The sequence below is a fragment of the Giraffa tippelskirchi genome, chromosome 10, assembly GCF_054371585.1.
Source record: "Giraffa tippelskirchi isolate mGirTip1 chromosome 10, T2T-mGirTip1v1.2.pri, whole genome shotgun sequence".
NCBI classification, from domain to species: Eukaryota; Metazoa; Chordata; class Mammalia; order Artiodactyla; family Giraffidae; genus Giraffa; species Giraffa tippelskirchi.
Window position 1 is genome coordinate 3488256 of NC_137284.1, and position 12192 is coordinate 3500447.

General features: G+C 53.5%; 1 protein-coding gene across 4 annotated transcripts in view; it reads right to left on the reverse strand.

Moving 5' to 3' along the window:
* Positions 1-12192, reverse strand: part of PPFIA1 (PPFI scaffold protein A1) — a 79489-nt gene that overhangs the window by 22878 nt on the left and 44419 nt on the right. For 3 of the 4 annotated variants that reach the window (XM_081533793.1, XM_081533792.1, XM_081533791.1), the window contains 5 exons: positions 11094-11156; positions 10052-10131; positions 7792-7927; positions 4958-5181; positions 2936-3167 (listed from right to left, as the gene is read on the reverse strand). In XM_081533793.1, the coding sequence (XP_081389919.1) occupies positions 2936-3167; positions 4958-5181; positions 7792-7927; positions 10052-10131; positions 11094-11156 (735 nt within the window). Of the gene's footprint in view, positions 1-836; positions 867-2935; positions 3168-4957; positions 5182-7791; positions 7928-10051; positions 10132-11093; positions 11157-12192 lie in introns of all 4 variants that reach the window. The other variant, XM_081533790.1, reaches the window with a different exon arrangement.

The window sequence follows — 12192 nt, forward strand, 5'->3', positions numbered from 1 at the left end:
GACTCCAACGAGCGGGGCTCACCCAAGTGACCCGAGGAGAGAGGCACCGAGCTCCCTCCCGAGGCTCCCTCATCAGGGATGCCGTGATGGAGATGGGAGCCTCTGGAGGAAAGCGGGCTGGACAGCCCCACGGTTCAGTGTCCAGGCTCTGATGAGAGCAGTCCGCACTGCACTGCTGGGTGTGCGAGCCTGGGCACGGGGCCGGCCTCGCAGCCTCGGTATCCGCGTCTGCTGAATGGGGAGGACAGCAGCCTGGACCCCACCTGGGTGTCTGCGGGACTAGGCGACAGACTCGGAAAGCGCACGGCACGGTGCCTGGCGCACAGAGTCTCCTGCACACTGCTACCGCCATCATTAAAGTGGCTTCCCCTAAATCTAGCATCTATGGCTCTGATTCAGTCATTTCTTTTAAAAAAACACGGAGCGGAAATTCCATGGTGGTCCAGACGTTAGGACTTGGCATTTTCACTGCCGGGACACCGGTCTTATCCCTAGTTGGGGAACTAAGATCCCATAAGCTCTGCAGCATGGCCAAAAAAATAAGTAAATAAACTTTTAAAAATAATAAATAATATACTATGTCTATTATAAATAAGCATGAAATGATTAGAAGGCAAACAAGTGGGAGAAAGGCAAACTGTTACAATTGTCCCAATGAATGACCTATTTCCAGCAGAACCATCAGCATATTTTAAGTGGTGGCTGAGTTTCATCACTTCCATTAAAACGTCAATTATTCACCAGTACATAACCACATAGTGTTCATTCATGTAAAACGATAGGGACTCTTTACTACTTCACAGAGAAACAAAGGCATGCTAAATCAAATATTTTACCTTTCTACGATGTTTCCTTAAATCACTAGGCTGACAGATGCATGCAAAGAAATGAAGAGAAACCAGATTTACTGCAACTTTGAAGCTAAAAATTCAAGAATCAGTATAGGCAAATACAGTAAAGCAAAAATGATGGCAAACACATAAGTGAGATTAAGATTTAGAGAACATGTAACTGGAAACAGAACATTTTTTTGACTACAGAAGTTAAATAAACTATTCAAGATTTACTAGAGAAACACTATAAATTATTACTCAGGAAGATACAATTCTATTACAACATCATGATTTATTAAAGCACAGCATTCTGTACAGCAAAGGGCCTTAACAGTTGTCTATTCTCAGCCAAACTTCTCTATAACTTAGTTTCTCTTAATAAAAAACATGTTATACTTTAAAATAGTAATTTAACTGATGACGAAGTTACCATAATACCTATTTTAACACTGAACAAATCTAACCACCTATTGGACATTAATGTAAAATCCTTACCTAGAATTTGATTTAAAACTTCTCAAAATAAATTTATTAAAGCAGGTACCCTGTGAAAATATGTAAGAATGAAAGCTAGCATAATAGCATGTGGAGCCTTTACATTTTATGAACCATAGAAAATACTTTTGAGTCTAGTCGAGACATTAACTGTGCAAAAGCTGATGAGATTTACAGTCTTAGGTACAAGCACCAACACAGAAAGGATACTGTGTCAAAAGCCCATTAATTCTACACTTAGAGGATCATTTCTTTACATAAGCATAATCTCATTCATGAATTACACGTTAGGTAGTGTATGATCCATCTACATTAGGCTTGTAACTGTATAGTGACACACTAATTAAAGCTTACTGCTATGGGGGAAAAACACTGTTTAATGAGAAATGAAGACGAAGCAGAAACCCCACGAAGAGAACACACACTGTGGACCCCAGCACTGCTGTGACCCCAGCACGCGGGGAGGACGGGGGAGGGGAGACGGAGGGGTAGACTGCAGACTGGGGGGCGGGCAGGGTGGGAGGCCGGGGTCTGGACTGACGACAACTAAACAGACAACAGGACGAGACAGGAAATCAAAACCAACGATGAAAGCAGACACACCGTCAGAGAACTCCAACAACGAGGAAAAAATATACAGAACTGTTCTTTTACAAATACTGGGAAAGAAATCAAGCACGAAACCACAGTGAAATCGTCAAAGAATTTTAAATATCAGCTAATTAGCCAATGATGCAAATTATAAAAACAGAGTGTCAAAAGACCACAAAATGGACTAGTTACCATTTCACATGCAGCCAAAATGATTCACAGTTAATTTAATTACACGCTGGCTAACAAGGCAGCTAAAATGAAATGGGTGGTAACAGAAAAAAGTGATAATACAAGTGCAGTTAGAAAGCAGAGCGTTGTAAACATGATTTCATGGGGTAAACAGCAATGTACTCAGAAAACCTAAGCTAAACACGCAAGAAAGCCGGAACATGTGCTTTAGAGCCGCACACTCTGTCACCAAAATCCCTAGGTCGTCATCCCGTTTTTAGACTCAGAAGAGTGAGGAAGCCGGACTTCTTCCCTGGGGCCCTGGGGCCCTGGAGCCCTGAGGCCCCGGGCTTTTAACCTGGTCTCACACGCAGAGCTGGCCTGAGCGCACGGCTAGGTCCGTCAGCAAGCAGACCATTTTGATTTGGGGGTTTGTTCCCACTGCATGGCCTGCACCCTGCAGCCAGGCATCCGCAATGTAAATGTGCTGCACGGTTTTCACACGCCATGAGAGCTGCCTATGGTTACTTTCCTGAAGCTGTCTGCTCCCTGAGAACAGAAACTTCCCTGCAGCTGCTGTGCCCAGCACAGGCCAGGCCCAATGTTACAGAGGAAGACTCTGGGTGAGTTCATGATGACGTGCTAAGCCGGTGGTCCAAATATCAAGACTAATTTGTTGCTGTGCGATTATGGAATGATTAAAGACTAGCCAGTTTTAAAAACCTTAGACCTCTGAGCATAGCAAAAATGTACCTGATTTTCTTCTGGGTAAAAAAAGAAAAACAAAAAAAACACAAACCACTGTGCTGGGGGAGGGACGCGGCCGGGAGGAGGCAGACACGTACCAGAGTCATGATGCCCAGCCGGTCTACTTCCCGTGCTGGGCTGTGCGGCATCCTTCGGGGCGTGGAGCGCCCGCTGCTGGGCGGGGAGGAGCCAGCGAGCGAGGAGGCGGGATACGGGGGGATGGAGCTCATTGATCTAAAACGACCAAGGTTGTCTAAGCTCCCGCTGCCCACCCTGCTTTCGATCTCCTCCGCCCGCTGCTCCGTGTTCTCCTTCTCCTCTTGGATCAACCTAAAACAGAATAAAATCCGTCACCTGCCTTTGTCAGCAGAGGAATGTGTCTGGACAACAAATTTGGGCTTGCATCCTGTGTCACGATGAGCAAATTCCAGAAACAGTTGCTCAATTAACATCTCAGCAGAAAGGTTCAACTTGCCCTCTTTTGAATATTCTCAAACTTAGAATAACTTATCACTGAGTCTTACAAAGGGGATCCTGATCATTCACATTTGATTTTGCTCATTTACTCTAACATTCTGATGGGGCCTGGGTGGCGACTCCCTCCCTGTGAGGAGATAGCTGATGTTGACAACCTTGGCCTTCCCTGCTCTCAGGGCAGAGATGCACGTCAGCACCTCCAGTCTTTCCACTGGGAACTGGGAACTCTGAGAATCAAAACAGCCGCTCGTGAACAAGCTGGAGCTCCTGAACACAAGTCTCCACACCAGGCGAGGGCTGAGGTGACCTTGTTTTAAAGGTTGTATCTGAGCGAGCGCGACCCTCCATGAAGCCCCCCACCAGCTTCATGTGAGTTGCTGGACCCATGTCGATCGTCTGCCTGACTCCACAATTCACGGTTACTGCTCTTCTCCCCTAACGTCTCGCGGATGATTTTATACAGCAGTTTAAATACTCGATCATGTAAATAAAATAATTTTCATATTAAAATACAAGATTCTTACAGGTCGTAACCTCTCCGGTTTCACTTCCACTTATACATCCTGAAAGTTTCTCACTGTTGATAACAAGCTGATGGACAGAATTTACCACTTATATCAAGTCAACTTGTTGCATAAGGAAAAATCACTTTTACCCGACAACATGCTGTAAAGATAAAAACGTTAATACATGACCGTCCCTGTTTCCTGCAGGGATGGGGAAAGCCACCTCTCTGAGCACGTCTGTGCCCTAACACGGCCCACGAGCAGGCCATCTACGGCATCAGAGGCGCAGGCGGCACCACCTGCATTTGCTGGTTGTACTGTCCACCCCGTGCCCCTCTCCCAGGCCCCCCGCACTCGTCCAACAGGAACGGGCACCTTGGCCTGGGCTGACGTGACAAGAACAATCTGAGCAGCAGCTCTGCCAGGTCCCGGGCGGGGTCACCAGCCTGTGGACACTCTGAACATGGACTGGAGACAGAGGCACGGCTCTGCGGTGTGGCACCAGGCAGGCCTTGGGGCCCCCCGCCACCCGGCTGCACCCAGACCCAAGGGCCCCTGCTCACCACGAGGCGGCCCTGTGGATTCTATCCTGTTTTGCAAATTGTTGTAACTGTCAAGACGGTGTCTAAACAAAACATCTTAAATATACTGATGAGAAAAACTCAAACACATGCCCTTGGACCACTGTCTTACAACAAGCCAACTTCCGCACTGTGTTAACTAAAAAAGGAAAATGCGGATCTGAGGGGGAATTTGCCAACCCCCAAACCCCAGCTTTTCTATTCCAGGTGGCTTTTCACAGCGGAACATAGGAGACTCTGAGGGACACACGGGGCCGAACCCTCGGTGCCGGGGGGTGCATGGGCCGCAGGGGACACCGCCTCAGCACCTCACCCACCCTGGGGCTCAGAGCTGGGGGAGACACCCTACAACCCCCACATGGAGTGCTGACACCACGCTGTGGACAGAACGCCCTGGCTGACTGAGCTCTATAATCAAGGGTGATCTCGGAACTGAAAATTCTTGAAGCAGACCTGAAGTCAGTTTTCTTACTGTGGAACACTTGGACTTCTCTGAGGAGAAGACAGCTCCTCAGAGAAACCGAGTTTCCGGGGAGCTGGGCTCGGGCGCACCCACCGGATCTCTTTGTTGATGGCGTCCAGCTGCTCCTGAAGCATCATGGCCAGAGTCTGGGCATCGGCCTGCCCGCTGGGCGACAGCAGAGCGGCCGAGCTGAAGAGGGCGTCCCTGTCGCCCTCGCCATCAGACACGTCCACGTCGCTCTCGAACGCCTGGGCCACGTTGGCCAGCACGCTGGCCTGCTGCGCGCGCTCCCAGTCCTGCTCGTTCAGCGTCTGCACCTGGGCATGAGAGGACCGCGGCTCGTCAGCAACGTGCAGGGCGGCTCAAGCGAATCCGGAACTGAACACAAGTTTACGTGGAAGCCCTGACTGTGGATAAACGGGCAGTGCTTACAAGCCACTGCCAGCGCTTAAGCCAGCAGTACTGAAAAAACGGGCAGGAGGAGAATCCAGTGCTTAGACAGCCTGGTGACACTCAGGTCTTAGCGTGGACGGGAGGCAATCCTATGAGGTTATTCACAAGGGGGGGCTGATGGAGTCAGAGCCAAAAACCGAAAATTAAACACATACATCCATGCCACCGTCAGCCGGGCTGAAGGAAAATAAAAAAGAAAGTCCTTCAGCTCCGCAGCCGCTGGGCCCTCCTCAGCGGTCACTTGTACTAGTTCCCCGAGGAGCGCAGTCCTCACGGGCTCCCCGCCCTCCGTCGTCCAGGCTGCTCTGAGCACACAGAGACAGGGGCAAGCGGGGGCAGCGGGGGGACGGGAGGGCCAGCCCCCCGTGCTCTCCTCTCGGCGCACGGGCCCGCGGGCTGTCCTGGGGGACGGCCCCTCACACCACAAGGCGGCTCTGCCGGCCCGGCCCACCCACCCCCTCCCACAGCTCACACCCATCTCCCTGAAAACCTCCCCCCGCCCCACCCTCAGCCCAGGTCCTGCCTGCTTTTCCCAGACGTGACCTCAAAGCAACTGAGGGGCAGCCTCAAGGTGCTGGCTTGCCGGCTCCCTGTCCCCCGTGGCCTGTGCTCTCGCCCCGGCTTTGTCACGACCCCTCCCCAGGGCGGGGCCACCCCCTGCGCTGGCTCCAGGACAACCTGCTATCACTCCTGCTCCGCTCCAGCTGACCAGCTGCCTTCGGGTTCATCCCCATCGGCCCGGTCAGCACGTCCTCCCCCTTCTCTCGCCTTAAAATTGCACCACGGGAACCAGCGGATTCCTCCTCCAGGGCTCCCTGCAGCGCCCACCGCGGGTCTCGGAGAGCTCCCTGGGAGCGGCCTCTACTGTCCCCTTCCCCGCCTGGTCTCTGCAAGCAGGCGGTGGGCCCCCTCCCACAGGGCAGCTCCCGGGGGCTCCGAGGACCTCGTGTTACCAAGCCCCCGCCCCCACCCCCTCCCAGCATCTCTCCCCCTCGGCTCCAGGCCCCGCCCTCCCTGGGGCTATTCCTCAGTCCCTTGTGCCCCTTCTCAACCTCGGAACGTGGGGCGCCCCCCCGGCTCTACCCTTGCACCCCATCTCTCTCCACGGGCACCTGCCTGGTGACTTTATCTTTCTTGTGCCTTTAAACAACATCTGTATGCCCACGACCCCCAGTCCGCCTTGAGCTGAGTGAGTCCTCTCCCGGATCTAGGCCGGAACACTCAGCTGCTGACCTGACACGTCCCCTGGACGGGCTCGTCCACCTCCACGGGGCTGAGGCCCGGCTCTGAGCTCCCTGCCCCGGCAGCCCTCCTCACCTCAGGAGACAGGCTCCAGCCTCTAGCTGCTCAGGCCTGAGCCCGGGTCCTCCCTGATGCAGCCCCCTCTCTCCCTTGTCCCCGCTTGCTGACTCGACCCTTTATCTATCTCTGAGTGGCGACTTCTCTTCCTGCCTCCGGGTCTCTGGTTCAAGGTCACCCTCCTGGTGTCACCTCGCTGGCCACCCTGTTCACACACGAGCGTCCGCTCCTCCTCGGACAACTCAGGCATCCTGGACTCCTTTCCCTGCTCATCACTGTCCGACAGGCTGCACGGGTTTAAAAATGGGTCCACAAATTCTTCCATCCTCCTCCCTTCAAGAGGCAGAACGGGCAACTCCTGCTCAGCCCCTGAGCAAGGCAGGACTTCGCACCTCACGCTCGCAAACAGAAGTGAAGGTGTGCGGCGAAAGGCCCCGGGCTCCGCCCCGCGCTCTCACTCTCAGAGGGCGTTCCAAGGAGAGCCAGGCCATGAAGAGGTCCACATGGCGGGGACCTGGGCCTGTCCCCTCCGGCCAGGTGAGTCTGAGAGCCTGCCGTCCAGCCCCGGGGGGCCTCCCCACGTCTGCGCCCTCGGGAGGCCCTGAGTCAGGCCCACCGGCTACAATGCACAGAAACTGTGGACCATGACCTGCTCACTGGGAAGTCACTAAGCTTTGCAGTGATTCATTACGTAGCAGTGGATAAAGAATACACACGGTTTTTTAAGTCACTGCTGGAGTCCTAGTTCTGATGATGTCTGGCTCAAACTAGCTGCTCACTGAATGTGGAAGCTCAAAACACAGAGACATATGAAAAAATACACGCCATGAACGAGGCAAAAAAATGAAGGCACTTAAATTTCCAAGGAGAATTCGTCGCACTAAAAGATGAGGGATGTGTGTATCCATTTACTTGTAGGACGATTTCAAAACTGCTAATTAGTACCGTGTTGGGCCTCACAGTAAGCCACAAGTTATCAAAATTGGTTCTTTAAAAAAAAAAAAAAAACATGCCTCAAAAGTAAACTCTTAGCCAGAAAAAGGAAAATGGGAAGATGTAAAGCGATCTATCAACTCTTAGTTCCAAAACCATGTCAGGACCACAGTGTGAGGGGGCAGGTGCCTCACAAGGCGCCCACCAGGGACGGGCAGGGGGCGGGGCGGGGGGGTCCTCGCCTTGGACGGCTCATCGCGCAGCGCCGCCAGTCGGCCCTTCTGGGGGCGCCGCAGGACCGCTGTGCCGCCGAAGGAGTCTGCCGGCCCGTCGGCCACAGGGAACCTGAAGTCCGGGACGCTGCCCAGGTGGGGTCGGCTGAAACACACGGGAAAGAAGAGTGCTGTTAGAAGAAAAGAGAGCTCACTCTGTCAGTCAAGCCAGAGCCTGTCAATTTGGAAAATCGGCAATTTCACAGAAAAAGGGCCCCGGGGAGGGCACTGCCCTCCTGGCTCCAACAGCAACAGGCTGCCCGCTGCCCCGCAAAACCTCAGGGCTCAGCACCACCAGCTGGGAAGCCCCCGTATGTGGGGAAGGCAGTGCTGACGTGAGGGTGTGGTCGGCTGTCTGGGGTTTGGGGGCCCGAGGTCCCCCCGGAGCCCGCCCTCAGGTCCCAGGGCAGGGCCTGCACCTGCCCCGCTGGCTCCTCAGCACTGGCACCCCCCCCGGCCCGCGCCTGCTCTGCCCTCCCTCCCCCCGTGACGTCCGTGGATCACAATCACCAGTCTGCCTGAACACTGCCTGCACCGCTCCTAGCCCGCAGCACAAAGCCCTTGGACCCACAGCTCGGCGCTGAGCCGCACTGGTGCTTCCCAGGAGACTCGAGTCTGGAATCTCCCCTCCCTCCTGAGGGAACCATTCCTTTCTCTGCTCAACTTCTACCCAAGGGCCTGGAGCCGGAGCACACTTGGGAATCAGGTGGGAGCTACGACACATTGCTGCCTGGGACCGCGGACACTCCGGGTCCTCTGAAGGCCACAAAGGCCTCCGGGTGGGGGCCCACCATCACCTCCCAGTCCCCTCGCGGAGTGCAGCCTCCATCTCTCTCCCCCTCCTCACCCGAGGCTCCTTCCTCCAGGAGAAGGTCTCAGAGACAAGGTGACCAATTCCACTGGGAGGTCCTGCCAAATATGCTGAGTCCGCCCTGCCTGTGAGCCGGGTTTTCAGTCCCTGCTCCCTCCCTCCTGAGCCAGCCCCCTAGCCAGCCCACCCTGCCCACAAGCCCACCCCGAGGCCCCACCGGTGCTGCTGAGTCACTGCCAAGACCCCTCGGGAGCTGCCTCCTGGAGACACCCCTCCCTCGCGCCAGCCACTGCGGCCCCTCCTGCCCCGTGGCTGCCTCCTCTTCTCGCCTCTCACTCTCGCTGACACACAGGGGACTGGTGACCAGGCCCCAGGCTTCTCCCTCTGAACCCCCAACCGCGCCAGGCCTTCGGGTCCCAGCACCAGCACCCTCCTCGTTACCCAAACCCCCCAGAGCAGGAGGCCGTGCCCACCGCCTCCTCCTCCACTGTCTGCACAGTCCTCCTCACACTCGCCTCGTCCACCCCGGGAGCAGGGGGTCTCCCCCTCTGACAGCACCAGCCCCTCAGTCTGGAGGACCTCTGCCAGCAAGGCAGGCCATGTCCCCCATCCATCCTGCAGGGCACGCGCTCCCCTTGAACTCCACCCACCATGGTTTTGGACACAGGGCCAGTTTCTGGCTCTGCCTTTGTCTGCAATGATATCCCTTTTCTGTAGAAGAAGGCTGGGCAGGGGCCCTGGACCGGGGATCCCCTAAACCCACAAACGCAGAAATACGCGTGTGGGCTCCAAACTGTCTCCTAAGTCAGGATTCAAGCAGGAGTCGACTTCCTACAGATGAATGAATGTCACCAGTTAAGCACTCTAATAACCTTTGCTAAAGTTTAACTCTCACTTGTGACCATTTTCCATGAAGAAGCCAAAGAAAAATCTAAATACTTAGTAAGAATTACTGCCCCTATAACAAGGAGTAAGAAAAAATCAGGATGCTGAGTAATCTGCTGGCCTCATTCACAAGCCAGGTGATTCCTCCCACGGCAGCCAACGGCAAGTCATGTCTCAGTCTCCATACACGCAAAAATGACTATAGGTCATTAACGTTCTGCGGGTCTTAAGGAACATCAGTGTCATAGTCTGACAGGTCCCTCAAATGAATACACCCAAATATCAACTGGTCCGACCCCCACTTCCAAACCTCCACCTCTGGTTTTGAGTTCTGTCAATACTGTGACCGCCACTCTCCCTGGTACCCAGTTCTACCTAACGAACGATGTTTGTCTCTTCCCTCTTGCTGGCCACTAAGCTACAGGCTCCTTGAGGTGTGCCCATGAGCGACAGCCAGTCATACTGTCCACACACCAGACAGGCCCTTGTCACACTCGGCAGCGCTGAGGGCAGCTGCCCGGCGGGGTGCCCTACCCGTGGTGGAGGGGAGCCCCTCGCAGCCTCGTCTGGTCCAGTTCGGCTCTCAGGGTTTCCAGGTTTAGAATCAGCTGGTCCTACGAAACAGTAAATGACATAGCCTGCACTGCTTGCTTTCCGGATGTAAAATGACTTGCATCAAAATGGACACAACAGGTTACACAACAGGTTAGTAGTTATCAACTCCAAACATTTTAATTCTGAGAAAATTTTCTCTAAGAGTCCCATAGCAAACATAAACACTCAGGGCAATATTAAACTTATAAACCATAATGAATAAGAAGTTACATCTCAGTTGTAGAAGAGCTTCTGGAGGAAACATGGCAAGCGGTTACCAACGATGAAGTCTGCAGAGAGGAGCTGGGCTTGGGGCATGGGGGTGGGGGGGCAGGACTCACTCTGCTGCCCTCGCTCCTCTCATTGCTTTAAACTGTCTCCATGGAGCTCAGACTCTCTCCTGGGCATTCCCCGCACTCATTCCTCTGCACCCCACTTCACCTCCTTGCGGGGTAAAACAAGTCAGACGGGCCAAGTTTCCGAGTCACTCGGCTCAACCTGGCAGCTCTGTGCTGTCGGCCACGGCAGGCACGTGCCTCGTGCAGCCACGGAGCACCTGAGACAGGCCGGTGCAAAGCTCGACGTGGAAATCACACAGGAGATTTCAAGACTCACGTGAAAAACAGAATGTAAAGTAGCCCGTTCGTTTTTAGGAAATTTTAGATTGTGTGTGTGGCTCGTATTATCTTTCTGACAGACAGCACTGTTCACGTGAGAGGCTCGTGATATGTCTCAGCTTTCGAGTGAACCCAGAAAGGACTACTCAGAATTCTGAACCACACACAACAGCCACACACTCTAAATCCACCTATAAAGCAAACAGATTCAATGTACAAAACCAGAAATGCTACACGTGTTACAGCAGTGGACTAACCACAAAGAAAATGTAACTCAACGTTCGCTAAGCACCTGTGGTAGTAACAATGAACGCAGCTCAATTCAGCTCTTAACAAATTTCTGAACGATTTAGAGATTTAAGTACCTTGTCGTTTTGCATTTCTTCTAATTGCTTTTTTGCATTTTCAACTTCCCGTAGGAGAGAATTCTGAAAAAGATACAAACAGTGCTTTAGTGTCAGTTCTTACAGACGCTGCGTGAACCGCAGGATGGCTGCACTTCTGTCTGAAAGCGTCAAGCCCCTCGGGATGAGTGGCGGGCCTTGTACCCAGAGTGAAGTGCCGGCACGAGGCCGCATGAAAACTTTTAACACTGACTTGTATACAATCTCCTCCTTCCCCGACTGATCTTCTAGATACAAGGAGGCCAGGTCCCTGGGGTAAGTGAAACTGCTTTATACTTGCTTTTAGCTTTTGCAGTTCAGTGGTCACTCAGGAAATTGATGCAGGTTTCACATGCAAAATTCAAACCCGAGACAAAAGTATCCCCACCTCAGGGCTGGCCTACAAGTCAGGGTGAAGTGAGGGCACTGCCCGGTGTAGTCTCTAGGGAGGTGTGTGTCCTCTTGGGTTTTGTGGAGGAAAATCATGCTGCAGAACTTGTAGTGACCCCTGGTGTCTCTCAGACAGGCGTCGTCCAAGCGCCGACCTCAGGGAAGGTTCTGGGTCTCGTCTTTAGGGCACTGGTACAGCTGGGACAGGTTTTCACCAAACCTGAACCCGACTGTTGCCCACTGAGAGAAGCTGGACTTGGGGTGGGGGGAGCAGGACTCACCCCGCTGCCCTCGCTCCTCTCATTGCTTTAAACCGCCTCCACGGAGCTCACACTCTCTCCTGGGCATTCCTCGCACTCATTCCTCTGCACCCCACTTCACCTCCTCGCAGGGTAAAACAAGTCAGACGGGCCAAGTTTCCGAGTCACTCCACTCAACCCGGCAGCTCTGTGCTGTCGGCCACGGCAGGCATGCGCCTCGTGCAGCCACGGAGTGTGTGAGACAGGCTGGTGCAAAGCTCGACGTGGAAATCACACAGGAGATTTCAAGACTCACAGTGAAAAACAGAACGTAAAGTAGCCTGTTCGTTTTTAGGAAATTTTAGATCATGTGTGTGGCTCGTGCTATCTTTCTGACGGACAGCACTGTCCACGTGAGAGGCTCGTGATTTGTCTCAGCATCCGGGTGAACC